Below are 23,412 nucleotides of genomic sequence, written 5' to 3' on the forward strand. Positions count from 1 at the left end.
CCAGTGGCCACTCTTCCTAGGTGCAAAGCCTCCAAGCCTAATTCTCTGGATTCTCCTAAAGATTCCATGAGCTATGCAATGACCTTAATAAATTCCTTCCTACCTAAAAGGAATAGAGAAAGTCATGCTGTTTGCACTAAGAACCCTAAATGAATCACCCATATGTCAGTCAGGGTTCTCCAGAGAAACAGAACCAATGGAGTCTAAGTTTCTCCTATAATTAAGGAACATATTAGATACATGCTAAATAGAAAGATAGATAGATAGAGACATAGAGCTATAGATATGGATATATCTTTAATTTTAGGAGTTGGCTCACACAATTGTTGAGACTGGCAAGTATGGAGTCCACAGGGCAGGATGGCAGGCTGGACACTTAGGAGGAGTGGATACTCCAGTTGTGAGGCTGAATTTCTCCTTTGCCAGAAAATCGGTTCTTATTCTGAAGGCCTTTCAACGGATTAAATAAAGCCCACCCACATTACCGAGATTAACCATCAAAGTCAACCAACAGGAGAGGTTATCCACATCTACAAAAAATACCTTCACAGACACATCTATATTAGTGTTTGGTCAAATAACTGGGCACAATAGCCCAGCCAAATAGACACACAAAACTAACGATCACACTCACCAAACCAAAACTTCGGAATGAGTGTTCAAAGTATGGCCTTCATTCTGATGAAGACTTCTGGGTGCTCTTGACATGTTTCCATTTGTAAAAATCACATGAGGAATCCCCCTGCAACCCATCCCATCCACCCACCATCATCACAGCCCTTACCTGGCTCCAACTGCTACTGTGTCTTGTTGGGCCATGGCCAAGATGTCCCATCCTTCCTGCTCTCTCTGCTGTCCAATCCACCAGAGGCTACTGTTTCCAAACTAGTGTGGTTGTGTTATCTCTGACAAAAAGTTCCACAGAACCGTTATACTCCTTCTGTCAACCCATACCTGCAGCCATTAAGGTTTGATTGTAAGCAACAGATATCAAGTCTGGTATAAGCAAAAGAGAGACCCTTGGAGCAGCCCACAGGATGAAAGGAAAAGATCAAGGCTTGAGAAGGTCAGGAATCTGGATCTTGGAACTAATGGGCAATCTTTTCAGATCCCAGCTGCAGGGATGAATGAGAGGCAGGTACCTTCATCTCCATGCAACAACGCTTCTCAGGAGCAAATGTTCAAGGCCAGGGAAATAGCCCAGGATCCATTCACAGACCCACGCCTTGGCCAGGATATGCTCTTGATAGAACAAGACTGAAGTTACTAAGAGAAGGCAGGGAAAATGGCGAAGTAAGAGATCTTAGAAGAGGGGAAACAGATTCTGAGCAACAAGAACAAGATACAGCAACCACGCCTACTTCCAGCACCCAAAGGATCCTTCTCGTCAGAGCAACGGGGGGAGCAGAATTCTGCATGCAACGGGGCCAGGACTGCGTGATTGGAGCAGCCCTAACCAACTACAGAGAAATGAAAATTTTCTGGACTATAAGATAGCTGGCCCAGCCCCAATTTCCCTTGTTGATTCTGAGCCAAGTTTCTCCTGAAAAATGTTGTCCAAAATGTGGCACACATACACCTTCCCAACCTCTTACCTCACCCCTGTGGCCTTGCCTCTCTTTCCTGGCCACAAGGGTCTCTGTAGCAGGGTTAATAAGGGCTCGGGCTGGAAACTGGAGGGAGAGGGAACTGGCTGCCAGATCTCTGCCACTCCAACTCTGGTCTCCAGGGTGAAGTTCCGAGGACAAAGCAGACGAGGTGGGAAGGGAAGTCACACTCGGCTTGCACTTATCCTATCTCATTGTTTTCTTATTTATTAGCTATTCTACCTGCCCCCCAACACACTGGAACGTGAGCCCTATACAGGCAGAAACCTTATCAACAATGATCATTCACTGTGTATCCTGAAGCTCAGCAAAGTAACTGGCACATCGTGAGCACTTAGGACAATAAACATTTGTGACTGAATGAATAGCTAGCGTGTAAGGTGAAGGTTACACCCACCCTGGGTCTTGACCCTGAGCCAGACAAGCAACAGGAGGCCTGGCACTGAGTCAAACCAGGGATGAGAAGAACACAGGCTCTAGACTCCACTGGAGCTGGGGTCCACTCCTGACTAAGGTTCCTGTGAGGCAAGCATGTCACTCGGCCACTCTGAGGCTCAGTTTCCTCTGCTTTGAAATGGGGATTCCTTCACCCACATCGTACTGTTGAAATAAATAAGAATCAGGTGTACAGAGTCGGTGCACGGCAGTGCTCTCCTCCCCAGGGGTCCCTCCTCTCTGTTGTCTATTCTGTCAGGGAGGAAGTTGTTTAAATCAACTGGTGGGAACAGAATGTGACATCTCCAGTGCTGGGGAATTGGTTATTTTAGAAGAGTGGCCAGAAAAAAAGGAAGTGCTTGACCCACAGGGAGAAATGAAGCACCGAGGTATTCAAGTGTAGTCAAGGTCAGCCCCAAGGATCCCTATGGAGAGTCCCATGCTGAGCCTCGAGTACACCTGGCTTGGGCCAGAAAGAAAGCCACTTTGGTGTTATCTCTGCACTTGGGGAATGAGACCACAAGAGATACATAGCAGGTAACTTTGGAAAGAGAATTTTATTAGCTTCATGAGAAACAGCTGCCATGAGTCAAGACCTGGATGGGGACAGAGCTCGAATGACTTCCAATCAATGGCATGGAAAAGCCCATCTGTTCTCTCTACATCCTTGGACCAGGTTCCTAGTGGGGGTACCAAGAAGAACACCCCACTTCTTTGCCCCTCAGTGCAAGAACACATTCAGGCAGTGCATTCTAGTTGGTCCTTAGGTCCTTCTGGTCTACGGCTATCTCACTGAACAGGAAAATTAATCAAATTAACAGTCTAGACGTTCAGGTCAGGACCAGCTTCTGTTCTGGGTCATCAACCAGAAGAACAACATTCTGAATCACCAATCACACCATCAACATTCTGGAGGGCCACCCAGATTCTAGAATGCAAAATAAGAACCCCCTAATTTATTGAAGATTTCATAAGGAGCTCTATAATCTAGAATGCCTATATTCCCAGAAATCTGAAATTCAAGGTTGTCAACCAGAAACCCAGTGTTCTGATAGGCCAAATGAGAACCACTCCTAACATTCTGAATGGTTAACAAGGAATTTAGCATTCTAGAGTGACAAAAGCATCATATTCCAGAGAAGGGGAGAGACCCAAAGTTCTACATGTCAACCCCAACACTTCAAATGCCAAACCCCAAAACCGTCATTTTGGAATATCAATCCTAGCCTCAGCATTCTAGAATGACAAGCACAAAGCCCTACCCTCCAAAAGTCTGCTTCCTAGTCCCTCTCAGAGTTCTGTGGATGGTCGCTCTACAACATGTCCATTGTCCTGACTGGAGTTTGGCACTTGGAAGGACACATAGGGACAGGTCTTGGTGTTGAGGCAGACGAGTTTCTTCAGTGTGGCCGTGTTGACAATGTTGAAGCCTACCTCGCCACCGAATGTACTTGGTTTCCAGTACTCTGGAGAGCAGATGGGATTTCCTAGAAGACCCTTAAGGGAAAAGGGAGCCCCAAACTCTATCATACTCTCCCCAAAAATGGAGTTCGGTAGGCACTTTTCAAGCAGCAGCCCCGGGTAGAATTCCAAAGCATCGATGTCTCCGTACAGCTCCTCCAACTCAGCTGCCATCTCCTTCTCTCCTACAATGGGGAGAAGCCAGAGTCAGAGTCATAGTGCCACTGAGGTTGACCTTGGGAGGGAACTTTCTAGGCCCATCTCTTTCTGGAGATAATGGAAACTCCAAAATTTGAACAATTGAGCAGATGCCCTACAAAATCTGTTCTCTCTGGAATTGGGGGAAAGGGTCAGAAAGAAAAGTACAAATTGACCCTCATCCTGGATGGAGTTTAGGAAAGGAATGGCTACTGAAGAGAGAGTCTAGGGACCTAGATCTGTCACCATAGTGCTTGTGACCTCAAGCAACTCATCCCCCAACTATGGGCCCAAAATACCTGGTCTTTACAATAGAGAGTGTGTGGTCTGTGTGGCTTCCTTCTCAGGTAGATTTTAAGACCTTATCTTAGCCCAAGCCCCTTTGTATACTAGAGTTCAAGGGTGCAATGTAACATGTCCAAGTTCACACAGACATCCAGTGGCCCTCTGGACCATTTGTCATGAGAGATTAAAGAATGACAAAGACTGCTTTTCTGGGATCATGGGGAACTCATCCACTGATCCCAGGATGCACTCTGAGACCCACATGTTCACAGACAGTGACCAAGGGAAGGCAGCAGGGGGCTTCCCTCCTGTTCTCCATAAGGCACTATACAGGGGGCATGTCACACCCTGTTCCAGTGGTTCCTCCTCATCTGTGACAAGGGTTTCCAACATCTGAGAATCTTAGGGGAAAAGGTGTGTGTGTGTGTGTGTGTGTGTGTGTGTGTGTGTGTGTATGTGAGAGAGAAAGAGAGAACATGCGCATATACACATGCATGCAGATTCTGGAACACCAGAATCCCTGGAAGAGGATCTGAGAAGTGAATTATTTTAAATATTTATTTATTTATGTATCTTTTAGTTGTTTAGGTGGATATATTAGTTTGTTTTTATGTGGTGCTGAGGATCGAACCCAGTGCCAATCGATCCTCAGCACCTCATGCATGCTAGGCAAGCACTCTACCACTGAGCCACCACCCCAGCCCCAAGAAGTGAAGTTTTGATTATTTTGGTTTTGAGGATTGAAGCCAGGGCCTTGAGCAGGCTAAAGACACACCCTACCACTGAGCTACAACCCCAGCCAAATTTGGTATTTTAATAATATTTCTAAGTGATTCTTATGCAGCTGTCCATAAATGAGTATTGAGGAACCTTGAGGCAGAATAAAACTTAAAATCTTTAGCATGAAATCCAAGATCCAAGAGTCTACAGTTTGGCACCAATGCACACCCCACCACCAAGTCCCATCTTTAACTGTTCTACCCGGTGGGCACCCTGCTAATTGCTCTTGCTCTTCCTGCCTAAATGCTCCTCCCTCTATTTTCCATCTGGAAAATTCCTATTCATCCTTCAAACCAGCTGAAGTCACCTTCTCTCCTCAGGTAGGGTCGTTTGCCACCCCTTATGCCCACAGCCACAGTGCTAGCCACCTGTGTTGTCCCGTTCTGTTTCCCTGATGTCTCCCTCACTTTACCACAAGTCCCTCCAGGGCAGGGACTATGGCTGGGAAATGGCTGCTCACCTGTGAGCTCCTGGAAGGAGGTGTAAGGCTTCAGGCCAAACCTCTTGCGGTACTCATTGAAGGGTTGCAGCCGCATCTCTCGAGACTCCTTGATGACATCCACAGCCACATGAAGAATGTGGTGGTCTATGTTCCTACCCCCACCGATCTGCCAAGAGACAAGCGCAGCTGTTGGTCTGAGAGTCATGCCAGACCCTCTGGGAGCCTGCATAAGGCCTTAGGAAAGAACCTCATGAGTTCTTTCCAAGCGAGGACAGAGAGCTTGGTTCAGCCCATCATGATGCTGGGGGTCTGGCCTAGCTCTGCCATGCTATGCCCTTCAGATAGATTCTCAGCTTCCTCAGTTTTGAAGTGGACCTCTACAGTTTCTCAAAAGCTGCACTGTTCCCCACTCCTTCGAGTCACATCAACAATGTGGTATAATCCTGTATAAAAGGAGAGAAATAAGGTTCAAAGCCCAGATGACCTGATGCGGTAAGGAAAGAAGTCTCCAGAAAAAGATTCCAATTTATAGTATTTAAGGAGCATTGGTCTAAAGAAAACTCTACGGCTCCGATGAAATGACAATGTGAATGCTAAAGAGACAGGTCTGTTTCCACAGAACAAGTATAATTGGGCAAGAAAAAAGAAAAACACAGTTGAATGAAACTAAACAGCTTGAAGCAAAGCAGACTTGGAACAAAGGAAGCAGAGGCTGGTACCAATCCCAGCTCAAACATTTACAAGTTGTCATGCTGTTGTAGGTTGAATTTTGTCCCTCCAAAAGGTGCACTGAAGTACTAACCTGCAGTGCCTATGAATGGGACCTTATTTGGAATACATTTGCCTCCTTGCCCAGCTTTGCTCCAAAACTATTTAATGGAAAATTCCAGAAATAAACAGTTCATAAGTCTTAAATTGCGTGCTGTTCTAAGTAGCATGATGAAATCTAGCTCAGCCCCACTCAGTCTTGCCAGGATGTGAATCATCCCTTGGTCCAGCATATCCACACTTTGAGCTCCTGGCTAGTCAATCACTTAACAGCTTCTTGGTTATCAGATCAACTGTCACGATATCAGGGTGCTTATGTTCAAGTAACCCTTCTGTAGAAAACTAACCCTGAATCATATGCTGTGTCATTCATCTCACTTCATCCATTGCAGAAGGGTGAGTGCAGTACAATAAAATATTTTGAGAGACAGAGAAGACCACATTCACATACTTTTATTACAGTTACAGATATTCTATTTTATCATTAGCTATTATGATATACCTCTTATTGTGCCTATTTTATCAACTAAACATTATCTTAAGTATGTATATATAGGAAGAAACAGTGTATATAGGGTTCAGTACCATCTGAAGTTTCAGACATCCAGTGAGAGTCTTGGAAGGTATCCCTCACTGATAAGTGGAGATTGTAGTGTTTACAGATGTAATCATCAAGTTAAAAGGAAATCATACTTGATTAGGGTGGGCCCTAATCCAATAAGTCTATGTTCCGGTATCCTCGTAAAATGAGAATAAAGACACAGGGACAACACTGGTGACAACAGAGACAGGGATTGGACTGATAGACCTACAAGCCAAGGAGCATTGAGGATGTCAGCAACCGCCGGAAACTCAGGGAAAGGCATGGAACTGATGGTGCCCTAGAGCATTCAGAGAGAGCATGGCCCTATTGGTACCTCAATCTCAGATTTCTAGTCTCCAGAACAGTGGAAGAATACATTTCTGTTGTTTTAGGCCACCCAGTTTGTGGGGGGCTTTGTTACGCCAGTCCTAGCAGACAAACATAGGGACCTTGGGCAGTTATTTGAGCTAACTTTGCGTTTCCTCATATGCAAAAATGGGGAAGGTAAAAGCATCTACCTGATAGATTATGGTAAAATAAATGACAGAAAAGATGCAAAGCAGTTGGAGCGCTGGTCACACGGTCACCCCCCAGAGAGTGGCCTTGTGAGATGATTTTCGGGGAAAGCCAGATTTGATCACTTCTCATGCTCTTTGGCATATCCTGAGAGTCAGTGCATTTCTGTTGCCCTTTTGTCTTGTCTTTCACGTGCATCGTCAAGGTCATTCTTAATAAATTCTTTGGAAACCACACAGTCTCACACAGGGGTTATTGTCTCTATTCACATCTGTGTCCCCACAAAGAACAGAGGCCATAAACCAACCACCATAGGCTGGTGGCAGCATGTGTTAACTCCAGTTGAAATCCCAGAAGGAAGTCCACGTCTATATGGTGCCACAGCTTCCTACCAAGACAATCTGAGTGACTCTAATCTGAGTGGCTCAACCAACAGAAATTTATTTCTTCAGGGTTTGGAGGCTAGAAGTCCAAGACAGAAGTGTTGGGGGACTGGTTTTTCCTGAGGCCTTTCTGCTTGGCTTGCAGAAGGCCATCTTCACCCTGCGTCTTCACAGTCTTCCCCCTGTGTGTGTCCAAATCTCAATCTCTTCTTAGAAGAATACCAATTATATTAGATTGTGGTCCACCCTAATTTCCTCATTAGCCTTGATCAACTCTTTGAAGACATTATTTCCAAATATTCTGAAGTTTGAGGGGTTAGGATTCCAATGTACAAATTTGAGGGAAGATAGAGTTCAGTCCATGACAGAAGTGTGGATCTAAAAAACACTTACTATGTGCAAGGTTTTTCTCATGTTACTATACCCTGGATGTCCTGTTCCTCAATTGCAAGTATGATTCTAATAACATCAGAACAGCACTGAGCACCTTGCCTCACATACAGCAAGTGCTCAAATAATGTTGAATTGTCATTGGATGATTATCCCTTTCTGAGGTGTAAATGCCAAAGGAACAAGGACCCAAGACCCACGTCAGTCTTGTTCATCAGTATATCCTCAGCACCTGCATTAATAATGTCTGGTGTTATCAAATGAACAAATGAACAAGACAATTCATGAAGGAATTCCCATAAACCATCCTTTTAAAGTGACAACACCCCCACTTTACAGGGGAAGGAACTGGGATTTGAACCCAGGTCTATGGAGCCTAGAGCCCTCCTGAGCCCACCCACACCGCTCCCAGGCTTACCCGGCCAGCTTTCTGGCGAGAGAAGGCATCCACCAGGGCCTCGACCCCGTAGTCCACCAGCATGGAGGTATTGAACAAGAACTGCTCGTAGGTGTATTCTTGGGAGCCCACCTTGAAAGAGTCGGGCATGAGCGGATGCCAGTGGTAGAGCTGGTTGAATTCCACGGCAATACGGTTTTGGTACTGGAACTGGGCTCTGAACAGCAGCTCTGGGTCAAACTTTAACTGCAGGAAGTAGCCACTCAAATGCTGCACATAATCCTCAATGACAATCTTGATGGTCTCCCCTGCACAGGGGAGGATTAGAAATCGGGTCAGCAGAGCACAGTGACAAGACACCTGGCTGGCAAAGCATGCCCACTCACAAAAAGTGCTGCTTGCTCTGGTCTCCTTATTGTTGCTAATTTTATTTGGCCACTTCCACTTTGTCTCCTTGAAACAGGATATGAAAATAGAACTGTCTATTTCTCAGGTTTGACCAAGGTCCCAAGACAGAAACACCACGACCCCCACATCCCAAAGGGAAGTTCTAGTCCCACGTAAGCTGAACATGCGAAGGAGGTGTCCAAGGTTTGGTTTTGCAACTCGTGGGTGACCACCCTCCCACATCCCACTAAAATAGGTTGGAGTAGATGAGTTTGACTTAGTGAGGAGTCTCTATACTGGCACCCTCTATGGAGGAGGGGACTTCAAAGAGACACACACACCCCCCCCCCGACAGCTGCTACGGCAACCAAAGGAGGGTCCCTAAGGACAGAAGGTGAGCCTCTCCCTGACTATGTTTGAAAAAAATACATTCATTTCTTATAGGTTCTTATATATAAGAATTCTTTTTTTTTTTTTTTTTTAGTGAGAGAGGAGAGAGAGTGAGAGAGAGAGAGAGAGAGAGAGAGAGAGAGAATTTTTAATATTTATTTTTTAGTTCTCGGCAGACACAACATCTTTGTTGGTATGTGGTGCTGAGGATCGAACCCGGGCCGCACGCATGCGAGGCGAGCGCGCTACCGCTTGAGCCACATCCCCAGCCCCTATAAGAATTCTTATGGATAGATTTTTTTTTCCTTTTCCCTCTCAGGAACCAGCTACATAGTAAATATCAGGGAAGAAGCAAATTGAACATTCCATAACAAAATGAAAACTGGCCAATTAGATATGAAAATCAACTAATCTTTTGACCAATTAGCCATTACACACATTGGATTTTAGTAAACTGACCAGGAGCCACAGAATTTGGAATGAGCAGACCTGGGTCCAAATCCTAACTTCACCATTTGTAGACTCAGGCCAAAATAGTTAATCTCTCTGAAGATGGGTTTAATCTCTCTTTCCTTATCTGTAAAATGTATACTAATCTCAGGATAACAATATTCATTGAATCACACCTATTTCAAGTGTCCCTCTGCTGAGTGGAAAATTCATTTAATCTCTCTGAATCTTAATTTTCACAAGTGTAATCTTATCTGGTTCAAACCAATAATGTTTAACTGTTGTGGAGTTACATGAAGCACTGGATGTGCAGTGCCCTAGGATTCCCACCTTTGGCCTTCAGAACCAGCTAGTGCGATGAGCGGCCTCCAGCCTTACTCTTGCCCTCTCTGCTCAAGGTCTCTTCAGGGCTGGGACTTTGGAATCAGCCCCTCCACCCTCTTGAGGCAGTTCTTGCCTTCCAGGCTCCAGTAAATTAGGCACTATAATTGGGACCAGTCATGCCCAGTAGTGCTGGCTACTGGTGACTCAGAGAGACCATGGTCTGGACAGGGGTGTGAGGAGCTAAGCTCCCAGGCAAGAAGCCTTCTGACATTTTAGGTTGCAGACTCGCCCCCGTAGGGAACACAAAAATATCGTGTCCCTGAGTCACCTAGAAGCTGCCCAACTCCAGAAAAGCAGACACATGCAGAGCAGGAAACAGGAAGATGCCTGAAGGCTGGGCAAGCAGGGGTTTGACCCTGTGTGTGCTGGGGACACCAAGTGTGCATCTGGGGGGCTGCTAATCAAATGTGCTGTGTGTCACTCAGTTCAGCTCATCATCAAACACCACAGTCACCCATTCTCTGCAGACCTACTAGGTGCATCCCATTCATCAACTCTGCAGATCCTTTCAACCATGATCCACCCCCAAGTACAGATTCCAGGACTGAGGCTCACAGACCTGGAGCAGCCTGCAAGCAGTTTCCCGGCAGGTAAGCAGAAGAGCCAGGATTCTAACCCCGGCCCTGTGTCTCAGGGCTGAGCAGGTGGCCATCCTGGGCAGGGCTTGTTCAGAGGCCTCACCTATGAGGATGAGACGGGTGGTCTGGAAGAGCTGTTCATCATCCCAGGTTGGGTGCTCGGCTTTCAGCAGGTCACACACACGGTTGTGCTCGCGCAGCCAGAGTGTGGCATAGAGCATGAGCCCGGGAAGCAGCCCAAACACCTCCTGGCCCACCGCCATCTGGTTTTGGGGCGGGATGCCCCGTGGGTAGTGCATCAACACCGGAGCCTGGTCCACTGAAGGCGGGTACATCTCCCCATCCAACACCTGTGGGATGAAGTTGCCTGGCAACCTGGGGGCGGGGCATCCGCAGCACCCAAGTCCCCACCCCCACACTTCAGCTGCTGCCAAGGCTGTCAAGTCTACCTCCTGAACCTCTCTTCAAATCAGGCTCCTGCACGCCAACTCTGCGAACACCACCCTTGTCCAACCCACCCTCATCTTCCTCCCAGATTCCACTCCCTAAATGGGCTCCCTATGTCCACTCTTTACCCCACATAGTCCATTCTCTACACTGAAGTCAGCACCACCTTTTAAAAGACTCACATCTAATATCCTCACAGGCTTGAAACCCTTCCAAGTCCTCTCTCTGATTTTAGAAATCAGAAATCCTTAGTACAGCCCCCTGCAGATATAAACACCCTCATTCGGAATCTTACATTTGATTGCTGGGTTCAGCAAACATCTTACATCCCCTCCAAGTCACCCAGGCTGCTTCCTGCCTCCAAGCCTTTGCACACACTAAACCTCTACCTGGAAAGCCCTCACCCCTTCTTGGCCTCCCTAATCCCTCCTCCCTTTTATGCAATTCTCTCTTTATTCCTAACTTCCTAGGGAAGCCTTCCCCAGCCTCTGAACACTCTAGAAGCACCCACAGCTTCTCCTTAGTGGCAGCTGTCGCCAGTGTAAATGGTTATACGGCAGTTTCTTTATTAATTAATTCATTCATTCATTAAATACACACTGATGAACTGCTATATGCCAACTACTGTTCTTAGTCCAAAAGATTCAAAACTTTGCTTTGGTTTTTGCTCATTTAGATTTACAAAATCCAATATGGTAGCCACTAGCCATGTGCAGATCTTAGGTACTAGAAATTTGGCTAGCATGAATGAAGAACTGAACCAATTTAAATTTTATTTAGATTTTTACTAGTTAAGATTTAAATTTTAAAACTGATACTGCAACTATTGTAAAATCTTTAGGTATGTTGAGAACAATTTGGCTATGTGAATCTACTTAACTATAAATTTTATAGAATCTAAATACAGATATTACCAGTGAAAATTTAGCATCCAAACTAAAATATTCTTCAAGTATAAATATACATCAGATTTTATAAGATTTAGTTTGAAAGGAGTAATGTAAGATTTTTTTTCAATACCAGGAGTTGAACCCAGGGTCTTGTGCAAGTTAGGCAAGTACTCTGCCACTTTTGCATCCCCAGACCTTTTTTAAAATTTTATTTTGAGACAGGCACTCCCTGTATTGCCTAGCGTGACCTCAAACTTGCAATCTTCCTGCCTCAGCCTCCTGAGTACCTAGGATTACAGATGTGTACCACTGTGCCTGGCTGAGAACTTTATTAATAATTTTTGTATTGATTGCATGTTGAAATGATAATATTCAGAAATACCATATCAAGTAAATATATTATTAAAATCTATTACACCTGCTTCTTTTTCATGGGGCAACTAGAAAATTTAAATTACCTATGTGGCTCACATTATGTTTCTGTAGGACATTGCTAGTTTAGACGGGAAGTCCTCATGGAACTCACCTCCTAGCATTCATGTCTGTGGCCCCTGACAGGTTGAGGTTCCCTGATGACAGGACTGCTCAATCACTTGTGCAAGGCACATCATGGTGCCCAATTAATATTGTGGAAAAATTAAATGAATGAATGCAAACTACAAATGTTTGAGACAGACAACCAAACCCCTCCCAGCAGGACACAGGGTGCCAGGAATGTTCCTCATTTGGTTTGCGTGACTGGCACTCCTTCCCAGGGTTTACTTACTGTCTCTTCTCCTAACACACATCTCCAGCTCCCATGGCTGGCCCTCTGTGGACATGACTCACCCTTCCCAACAGTAATTTGTGCCAGGAAGACCATGGGAGACCCTTCCCCCCGCCCCACCCCCAGGCCCAGCACTACCTGGTACTTGAGTTTCCCATCCTTAAAGAGCCGCAGGTGATACTGGCGTTCCAGATTGTCTCCATAAATGTGGCCCAGGTCTACCTGAGGACAGAGAGAGGTCCACTCACATCACCTGAGTCCTGCCCCACCAGTAATGACCTGCAGGTACCAGGATAGGTTCACAGCAGTCCTGAGCCCCTCTTACATACTCACCCCATGGCCCAAGGCCTTGGTGAAGCCAGGACCCATTTTGCCAGAAGTTTTGAAGAACTGGTGGGTGAAGTGTTGTGCAAAGAAGGCAAACATGAGGTTGGTGCCTTGGGGGTCAGGGATAAACTTCCTCCTGAGCAGGAAGCGGTGGCCCAGGAGCTGGGCATCTGGCAGCTGCTTCTTCCCTGGTTGCAGAGGTAGGAAATATAGCTGCCCGGATCCTGTCTGGGTCTTCTTGACCTAGGGATTTCTGGGCTCACCAAGCAAACTGGCCCAAGCAGGACACCCAGAGCAGCCTCCTCTGGACCACCTCCCCACCCACAGCAGTCCCTGTACCCTCTCTGTCAAAAGACATAGAAGTATTTATGGGTGATATTTGAAACTGATATCTGGAAACTGCTTTAAATAAAAATTAAATACTTCAATGAAAACTAAGAGGGAATAGATGCAATATGTTTGGAAAGCTGTAGTATTGAAACTAGGGAATGGGTACATAGTTCATTATACTTTCTTCTTGACTTTTGTGTATATATTTGAAATTTTTCCATAATGAAAAATTAACCACCCCCCTCCATACACAGGACTCAATTCCTGGCCCTGGAGAGAGGTGTCCTGTGTTTGCAACTGGTAATGCCACTTTCTTACTATGTGAACATAGATAAATCATCTCATTTCTCTGAACCTCAATTTCTTCATCTGTAAAATAGGGCAAATGATACCTATTTTGTAAGTGGATTTGAGGAACTTCCTAAGATGATGTAATCATGACAGAGAACTAGCGAGGTTGAATCTTTTTGACCAAGAGTCAGCAAACTTTAAAACAAAAAAAAAATTCAGGCTTCACAGACCACCTGGTCTCTGTCTCATCTATTCAGTTTTGTAGGAAACCAAATAGCAGGGAAGCAGCCAAAGATAACACACAGACAAATGAATGTGACTGTGTTCCAATAAAACTTTATTTACAAAAACAGAGGGTAGGCTGGATTTGGTCGGCAGGCTTTTTAGTTTGCCAACCAATTTAAATGATGCCAGATTTTCTGTCTGAAGCTTAAAAAAATCATCATGAAGCAGGTGCCTGTCATTATGAGAATACATACTGAGAGTCCTTAATTATGAGTTGGCACCAAATCCCCCTCACAGAAAGGAATAATAGTTTTTTGGTTTTCTTTCTTTTTTTTTTTTTTTTAATGTTCTGATAAAGGTGTCCCTTCACCACACCTCATATAAGACTCAATGTTGAAGATTACAGAAAATGGAAACTCTTTGAATTGACATAGCCAGCTGGATTTCTCTGACAGAAAGAGATATCAAGTACCCCAAACGAAGCTCACCAAAAGGAAAGTTAGAGGGAGTGGTTCATGACCCATAATTTGGAATCCTCACTCATTGACAATGGGCAAAAATTGATTCCAGCAGTGTTGGCAAGACCCAACTGTGCTGGGAGAATAAGTTATGCTTTGGGAATGGTAGCTAACCATGTGCATGAAAGCCATGGAGACCCAAGTCAGGACTTCAATATCTATGCAAGGCTTGAAACCTGCAAAAGTACAACCACCAGGCTGCACAGAAACAGCTTCAGCAGCGACACCATGTGGTGGGAACTGGAGCAACAGCAGTGGTGGAATGATGAGCCTCTCTCCTTTTCTAGTTCTTGAAGCGGAATTGAACTGAATAACTCTGAACTGAGTAACCCCCAGGCTTCTGGATCATTAAGGGTGGAGTGAGAAGAAGGTCTTAGAAGGAAAACCTTTGCCAATGAGGCCAACTGGGTCTTGGACAACTAAAGAAAAACCCTAACCTTATTTGAACTTTACCCTGGTAAAGCAAGGAAAATGATTTACATTAGTAAAGAACCAACACAAAGTTAGGACCCAACACAACACCCCACTCACTCCTCCCCACATTTCCTCATCAAGTCACCCCTACCCCAGCAGAGTCCCCCTCATCAGTAGATAAGGTTTAGGCAGAGAGGTACCCTGGAAATAGGGAAACATTGGTCTCTCTCTGCCTCTGACATTTTTTAGGTGACCTCAGGCCTAACCCTTTGCTATCCTTTCCTGTCCTCATCCCTGGTTCTGGATGTGTCAGCTGTCTTGCCTTGGTCTACCCATCAGCGAAATGGGTCAATAATTGCTCTTCTACCTCCATTTTCCCAACGAGGAGAACTGAGCACCCCATACAATCCCCAGGTACAGCTCCTCACCCCTTCCCATTACCTTTGGTCCCCATCGGCGTTGGGCAGTCTTGGGGCACAGAGGGCAGAATTTGGGTGTAATAGCTCACATTGGAGAAGGACTCCCAGCTGATGTAGTTGTATGCTATGTTGTATGTGGGAGGGCTGGGGATAAGGTTGGACCGCACTGCAGGGTGAAAATAATGGTGACAACAGTGTTCACACCCCAGCTGTATCCCCTTCCCTCCTCCTCTTGGGTTGGGGCTTGTTTTCTCTGGCATTGTAGAGTCTCCCCACCCGCTGCCTTTATCAGATGCCAAGAATCCCAAGAACTGGCAGGAGTTCTTGCTCCTCCGATTAGGGAGGCCCTGCCCCACACCCACCTGTGAGTACCAGGCGCATGAGCGTGTCTCGGATGAAGGTGGCATTGACAAATTCCCAGAGCCAGCGCCCGTGCGTGAGCAGGAAGTGGACAAAAGTGGGGCTGGGCCGCAAGGAATTCCGGAGCCAGGTCCAGAGTCCAGCTGCAGGGGTGGGGGGAGCCAGTCAGTCAGCCTTGCCGGCAGAACCAGAGGTAGCCAGGTGGCAGGTGGGGACTGGGAATGAGGGCCCGGAGGGAACAGAGTAGTACTGGTGGGACAGGGGTAAAGATGGAGACATGACAGAGCCAAAACCAGATGTGGGGCCAGGGGCCAGGGCCAGGGAGGGGTAAAGAATTCCCACAGAGCCAGAACCCAGGAGTGTGGGTAGACCAGGAGCAAAAGCTCATGTAGAAGCCAGCGAGAGGGTAGAGCCAGGCAAGGAAGGAGAAGGTGGCCATGGACAGAGATGAGGACAGGAAATGGGGTCTGGGAGGAGGGTCCAGGGGCAGAAGAAAGCTGAGGAGAGGAGGGGTGGGGGTGGGGGCCTGGCTCACGGATGGTGCAGTTGGGGCCGGAATAGCCGGTGCGGGTACAGTCACACTGGTAGTGGTCCAGGCCGAAGCGGACACAGACACCCTGGTTCTGACACGGATAGTAACAACAGGGGTTCACTGTGGGTGAGAAACACGTGTCAAAGACCATGTGGGGTCTCCTGACCCATCCAGCCCTAAGGGGGAGTGAGGGGCCCGAGGAATGGAGTTGGCTTGCAGCTCTGTCCTAAATCAGGGGTAGCCCCTCTCTGTGGACGCTGAGCGTCCCCTAAGGTGCCCTCCCCCCAGTTCCCACTACCAGGAGCATAAATCCCCACTCTGCCATTCCCAGGCCCAGCTGCAGCCCACACTGGGTCCCAAGGGATAGTCCCCTCTTCCTCCCTGCTTCCACCAAAGGGGGAGAGGAAGAGTCCAGACCCCCAGCTTTGTTGCCAAGGCTAGGAAATAGCTGATAAGAGGCTGTGGCCACAGGCTCAGGGAGCAATCACTTCCTGCCGAGTCAGAGCCCAGCACCAACAGCGGGGTTTGTAGGGTTCAGAAAGGGGACAGAGATGGGGGTGTTCTTCCCAACTAGCCCCCAATTTCTGAGCACCTGGACACTAGAAAAATGAGATCTGCCATCACAATGCTTACTTTGAAGAAGGGGAAACTGAGGCCAGAAAAATGGAAAGCCAGAGAGGACAGCAGACAACGGTCACACCAGACCATGCCTTCCCCTTCACTCCCCCACCACCCCCGCTGGCTGGACAGCAAGTCCAAGGAAAGAAGTTTTTCAGACCCTGGGGACACAGTGTGCACAGGAGAGAGAAGGGAAACTCCAATGCCCCAAAGGCCTCAGCCCCCATTCCTGAGAGGCCTAGTCTTGACCTGTCAGGGTCCTGTCTGCACTCTAAGATCCTGAGGAAGGTCGTGGACCAAGGGAACAGGAGAGACATGGCCAGCGAAGTCTCCAGAGAGAGTGAGTAGAGCTCGGTAGCCGCCTCCTTCCTCCTGGAGAAACCCCCAAGTTCCTCCCTTCATCTAAGCCAGATCCCTCTGGCCACCCACCCTGACCTTGCTCAAATCTATACCACCTCAGTGCTTCTTTAGTGGCAAAGTTAGACTCTTGAGGCTTATTCAGGTCCACCCCACCCCCCTGCCTCACAGAGTCCCCCCTGCCTGCTCAGCAGGAGAAACCAAGGCTGAGAGAGAGGTGGAGACTTGGCCAAGGACACACAGCAGAACCAGGTAGACCCTGGACTCCTGGCTCCTGGCAGGTGGCTCCTTTCCTGGCCTTCTGCAGAAAATACCAGAAACCCTTCTGCAGACACTTCTTTAACTGGGCTCGAAGCCAATGGTATAGGGAACTCTTACTCTTTGTGCAACTGATCAGCAGGGGCCAAGAGGGTAGCAAGAGTAAGAGCAAACTGGTGTGAGACGGTCAGTCGGCGCAGGGTGCCAGGGTCAAAGGGCACTACCTTGGGCAAGTCCTGGCCCTCCAGTCTCCATAGCCTCTCTTCACAGCACGGGGTTTAGCCTGGGCAGCAGTTTCCTCCTGCCTGCCCCCCACCCCAAACCACCTTCTGAGAGGGCCCCCAGCATCCCCCACATACACACAAGAAAAAATAGCAAGACTCATGCAAAACGTTTTGCTTAAGCCCTAGTGACACCCCGCAGCCTCACAATGGCATCTCTGTGGCCAGCGGGGGTGTAGGAGGAAGGGGCCTAGAGGAAGAAGGCTGGACAGAAAGGCCTTATCAGGCTGCCACAGGCAGACCTGGCAGGCAGGACCCAGGGAAGGGGCCTCCCCTTCCCATGGCCACAGACCCAGGAAGGCCAAAGGGGCTCAGGATCAGGACTCCAGCTGGCTCAGGAGTCTGGTCCCCCTCCCTGCCGGGATTCTCCTCCTTGGTCCCTCCTGCCCAATTCACCTGCCCAGGAGCCCCTGAAGCTCCCCACTGCCCAGCTCCCAGTGATAGCAAGGCTCTCTAGCACCAGAGGTCCAGTCCTTTCACTCAGGGGACATGGGGCTAAGGCCAAGCCTCCCCGGGCTCCAAGTCCCCATTTCCACCACAGCAGGGTTCTCAACAGGGTCCTGAAACTCAAGCATGCTGCCGCAGCCCCTCCCTCACCACCCAACAACCAAAGGCTTCTCCATCCTCACCCAGGTCTTCACCCTCCAGAAGTCTCTTCCCCATCAACTGGACCCTCCCTGGGAGCCCTCACCCTGTCCCCCAAAGCTCCCCCCAATGTCCCCACTCTGACTCCTCCCACCCTCCCTCCTCCTGGCTGGTCTCCACCACAAGCTTCCAAAAGAGGGGGCCACACCTTCCCCAGGGTCCTCCTCCCCACCCAGGCTGGGCACACAGCCTAGGCTCAGCCCAGGAACTAGGGGGATCCGGTCACTCAGGGAGCCAGATGAGGTGGCCAGAGCTTAACAAATATCTGTGGAATTAATAAAAGGACATGAGGAGACTGGCCCACTCCCAGGTTAGCCTTCACCCTTGAAGCCTACCCTCTGAGGCTCCTGCTGTGCAAGGCCTCCTGCTGTGCCCCCAGTTCTGCTCCTCCTGGGCGCTCAGGACCTTCAGTGGCTGCCCACACAAGGTCCCGCCCCTGCCAGGAGGACCCCTCCCTCCTTCCCCACCCCAGCTCTCCTTTCTCCTCCCCAAGCTGTTTCCATGAACACCAGCTTCCCCAGGCAAGAAAACTCCTGCCCAGTGAAGACAACAGCCCTTGAGCCCCAGGGTGTCAGGGAGGAGACTGGTGCTGCTTGACCACAGCTGGACTGTCACCGCAGGGCTGGGAAGCCAGGGCTGTAGCTGAGCAAGTCTATGACCTTACATTGCTACACCCATTTATCTTCCCAGCACTCCCTAGGAGCGGGGAGGCCTCCCCATTGCACAATGAGGAACACAGGCCCAGAGGAGGCTGGAGACCTGCCGGAGCCCCTTGGCTTCCAAGTAGCAGAGCCAAGGCTTGAAGACCTTTCTCTTCCCTTACCTCCCCTCCCACTCCTGGAGGTGCCCAGGTCTAGATCTGGGGAGGAAAGGGAAAGGAGAGTCACTTGGATCCACAAGCTGGGAGGTAGGTTCGTCCCTGTTCCTTCAAGATAAACCTTGAAAATCCTGAATGTGCAAAACCAAGACCCCAGTGATCGCCATCTCCTGATGCAACCAGACCTCCAGAACTTATTCATACGGAAGACTTCCTTGAGTCTAGCTTCAATCCTGCATGTTTTCCTTCCAATCCAGCTCTGTGCTCAATATAGGACACCCCCCCATCAAGGTCTCCAAGTGGGGAGGTGAGGCACTAGTCTAGTTCACCTTGAATCTCCCTCACCCAGCACAGGCCAGGTATACCACATAGGTATACAGGAAAGGTAAATTAGAAAGCTACTATTCTTGCTGGCTGTGTGCCCTGTGTGACCTTCAAGTCCCTTGAACACTCAGGGCCTTATGGAGCAGGCAGCTCAAAGGCAGCCTTCCCTGACACCCCACAGACACACACACGTAGGTGGAGTCAGTCTAGCTCTCTCCACTCTCATCAATGTCATCTCCACGTCCCATCAGCAGAGAATTCTACAGCCTACTCTCGCTGAGGGCGGAGACCCTGAGGCTGCCCATAGACACACGGGCCTGCAGGCCAAGCCGGGCTATGTTCCCGCAGACAACCACTGTCCAGGACCACCTGGCTCCAGAGCCCTTCCGAGGATTTCGGCAAGAAAATGCCCCCAGCCCAAGAGTTGGGGCTCTGGACACAGGGCTGAGCGTGACTAGGAGACAGGCACAGCCAGGGAACACCAAGTCCTCCAGGATGTGGAGGCGGCAGGCAGCAAGAGAAGAGGCTGCACCCAAATCCCCTAAGAATAATATTTAGAGAAATCCACGGGCCTGACAGCCAAAGGGAAAAACTGGCCCCAAGTGGCCAGGCCTGGGCCAGCCCTACACCTCGCTGGGCTGGCAGCTCGAGGCCCTCACAGCCTCGCCGGCAGCTGGAGGAGCCCCGCTAGAGAGGAAGCCCCTCCTGCCCACAGGCCCAGCTGGCACTGGAGATTGGGAGCAGCAGGCTGCAGGCAGAGGGAGAGCCAGCACAGGCTGGGTCCCCACCCCACATGCCAAGGTTAGCTGGCCCTGGCTGCCCCACCTGACACACAGCTCGAGTATCAGGTCGTGCCCGATCTATCCCTACCTAGGAAGAGGTCACAAAGCCAAACTCGGGAGCTGGAGGGAATGAAATTGAGTATTACAAAGCCCCCCTGACACAGCCTTCCCCCCGACCCCAAGCTGGGCCCCATCTCTTCCCCTACATAGAGCAGAAGCTACACTCCCTGTGGACCCCTGCCCTCTTGGGTAAGTCTGCAGCCTGGTCTTCTCATTTCTTGTCTCCTTTGACCTCCTCTGGGGTTAGAAAGCCACAGACTTCAACTTCCTGGGGCAGATGCCCGGGTAGCTTGGGCTTGAATTTACTCACAGGGCATCCAAACCTCCTGCCCTGCACCCCATCGGCCAACCACTCTTTCCTTGAGCCTTGCTGGGTTTCTTTGCCCTCTGACTGGGTTCCTGGGCCTCCAGTCCTGCCTCAAGTCACTCATCCATCCTGTTTCTCTCACTCCCAATGACCCTCAGCCCTGGTCCCAGCTTCTCATCCTGCATCTGTAGGCCCTGTCATCTAGCACCTGCCTCAGGTCCTATGGCTCCCTCCTCTCCCGTCCACCTCTCACTGCTCAGTTCCTTGCACCTTGGCTCACGCCACTGCTTCTACCACAAAGACCTTTGTAGTGCTTCACCGTAGTCCTGGTGTCTCTCCCACCTGCCACCTCCTTCAAAGTCCAGTTCAAATGTCACCACCTCCAAGAAGCCTTCCTCAATTCCTCACACTGAGAGGCAACTACTCCCTCCCCTGACCTCTTAAGCCCCACCTCTTGCTTTCCTAAGCCATGGCCCTTGATCCCCTGGATAAACCGCTGTTAGCATTTGTCTCTCCCATCAGACTGTGCACTCCTCCAGCCTATGTCTCCCAGCCCCAGCCAAAGACTGACGGAAGTAAGCCCTCAGGAATGAAGAGAGCAATTCTGTTGAAACGCTTATGATTAACAGGTAGAAAAAGTTAAAACTATACATACATATGTGGCTCAGGCTGTGGCTTCTTGTGCATCTCTGGTCATCAGTGCTCTGTCCTAGCAAGGAAGATGATACCAAGCAAAATCCAGGAGTGGACAGGGATAAACTCGAGCACTAGGGATCCTCTGGCACAGCCTTGCCCCTCAAGATGGACTCCATCTCATCCCCCACAACAGGCACAAGCAAAGAAAGAGGCTGGACCCAGAGGCCTGGATGGGGTCAGATGGGGCCTTAGAGAAAGGACTGGGCTCATCTGGGCACTAGCAAAATAGATCGTGGAGACAGCCTGGTCAGGCTGCTGCTCTGCCAGCTCACTGTGGGGCCTCAGACGAGTGGGCTCACCACTCTGGACCTCCAGTCCCTCTTCCGTAGAATGAGCCAAACACATCTCCCTGGCGGTTCTGTTGTGGATACCACAGAAGTTGATGCCCACAGCAAGCCTTTGTAAACTGTAAAGTGCTGGCCACATGGATCTTCCTTCTCCTCTTTCCACAAACCAGGTTTTTGCTGACCCAAATCCTTTCCTAGAGCCTCCATCCTTTCCTTGGCTTCCCCAATGCCACCGACTCAACCAGAGACCTGGTCCAACTCACAGCCCATGTAGAAACCGTTCTTCTCTCCTCTGAGCACCAAGTTCCTAAAGCATCGGGGCAGAAAGCAAGACCACCCCCCTCCTTTCCAGTCCTTTCTTAGTCCCATTTTACATACAGGAAATGGGAACTCAGAGAAGGATGGGCCAGGCAGGTGGTGTGGGTAGCTGCATTCCAAGTGTGCAAAGGTACACACACACACACACACACACACACACAGTATAAGCTGGAGGAGGAAGACTGGCTGGATGAGAAGTGAATTCCTTCACCTGGCTCATGCCTGTGGGAGGGAGGGATGGAACTGCATAGAACTTGACTTTCCCCATAGTTCTTGGTGATAAAATCAAGAGTTCAGGGGCCCACTGCCAGCAGCCGGTAAGGGGAGCTTTCTGTGCAAAGACTTTGCAGAGTGCCTGGAGTCAGAGAGTCCTGTGTTCAAATCCTGACCCGCCATGTACTATGTGAGCCTGGGAGTGTCTGCACCTACTAAGCTTCAGTTTTCTCATCTGCTCAATGGAGACCTCATAGTTGAGGGAGGATTAAACCCCGGGAAGAGAATCCTGGCTCTGTAAATGAATGTCCACCTCCCATCCTCTGGAAATGGCTGATATAGTGGGGTCTTCACCAGGGGACACCTTCTCTACAGGGGCTGGGAATTAGGATAATTTCCCAGAAAATTAGAGGCTGCAGAAAGGGAACTGGTTGGTCCGCCAGCTTTTGCCTCAGCGCTTCCTGCAAAAGAGGCCCCTGCAGGAAACAGCGGGCTAGCTGGGGGAGCAGGCTTTTGCACAGCTGGGGCCCAGAACAGGTAAAGGGTCTGGAGAGGAGCTGTCCCTGCTCTGTCCCTGTCCTCTGCCGCCGGCACGATTTCCTGCCTACCATCCCCTGTCCCGCGAAAAGAGCCTGGTAGTCCCCCAGCCATGGCCACATCCCCGGGGGTCTCCTTCCCACCAACGGACTCGGCCCCCTCCGCTTTCGCAGGCGCTGCCCAGAAAGGGGAAGCTGTGCCCGCTGGAGGGGAGACGAGGGGCTTGGAGCAAGCCAGGGGCGCAGCACCGGGCGCTCCCCGTGGGCGCGGAGGGCGCCGCCTACCCGGTGCGGGCGCCCCAGGGTCCGCCGGCAGGACCGGAGACGGCGGGAACAGGAGCAGGAGCAGCGGAAACCGGAGCGAGAGACTCCTCCCTGCAGAGGAGAGAGACAGGGGCTGAGCCTGGCGTTCAAGGCTCCGCCGGGAGGCCGCGAGGACGCACGGGAAAGCGGGGTCCGACTCACGGCTCATGGCGCGGGGCAGCTGCGGGCGCGCGAGCGGACGGCCGACTGCGGGTGCGTCCTCACACTGCCCCAGCTCCGCCACCCGGCCCGCCCCCTCCCCACCCATCCCGGGGCTCCGCCCCGCCCCTCCCTCCAGCTGTCACCTCGGGCCGCGGCCGCTTACTTCCTCTGCTCCAGTCCCAGCCAAAACATTTTATTAATTATTGTATGACTGTCGCTAAGGCGGCTTTTCACCTGAGACCCTCAAGGCGCTTGGCCTTTTAAAGCCAGTCGGTGCCAGAAATGCGTTCATTTAGTAAATAGGAAACTGAGGATCAGGGACCATGGGCAAAGCTCAGGACAGCCGGGGCCGGGGGCAGAACTGAGGCTGAACAGTCCAGCCTGCACGTGTTTCCCTGGATGGGACTCTCACCAACCCTCAGACAGGTCCCAGGTCCAACAGGGAGGATATACTTTCCCCATGGGCCGGACTCTACTCTCTGGGGCATTCTGTGG

At 49.8% G+C, this 23,412-nt stretch overlaps 1 protein-coding gene across 3 annotated transcripts; it reads right to left on the reverse strand.

Annotated features, from left to right (window-relative positions):
* Positions 1 to 1,932: 1,932 nt before the first annotated feature.
* Positions 1,933 to 23,006, reverse strand: PTGS1 (prostaglandin-endoperoxide synthase 1). 3 transcript variants are annotated; one of them, XM_081281638.1, is made up of 11 exons: positions 22,918 to 23,006; positions 22,738 to 22,827; positions 15,957 to 16,073; positions 15,424 to 15,564; positions 15,084 to 15,227; positions 12,871 to 13,052; positions 12,676 to 12,759; positions 10,538 to 10,784; positions 8,378 to 8,553; positions 5,227 to 5,374; positions 1,934 to 3,688 (listed from the first exon to the last, which is right to left on the reverse strand). In XM_081281638.1, the coding sequence occupies exons 1-11, from the start codon at positions 22,922 to 22,924 to the stop codon at positions 3,333 to 3,335; spliced, it is 1,692 nt and encodes a 563-aa protein (XP_081137764.1). In that variant the 5' UTR covers positions 22,925 to 23,006; the 3' UTR covers positions 1,934 to 3,332. The 3 variants fall into 3 exon arrangements, with proteins under 3 accessions (XP_081137765.1, XP_081137764.1, XP_081137763.1); XM_081281637.1 differs by having other exon boundaries at positions 2,239 to 3,688; positions 8,267 to 8,553; XM_081281639.1 differs by lacking the exon at positions 15,084 to 15,227 and having other exon boundaries at positions 1,933 to 3,688; positions 8,267 to 8,553.
* Between the last annotated feature and the right edge of the window lie 406 nt (positions 23,007 to 23,412).

The sequence above is a fragment of the Spermophilus citellus genome (assembly GCF_964194105.1).
Source record: "Spermophilus citellus genome assembly, chromosome: 2".
Classification (NCBI taxonomy): domain Eukaryota; kingdom Metazoa; phylum Chordata; class Mammalia; order Rodentia; family Sciuridae; genus Spermophilus; species Spermophilus citellus.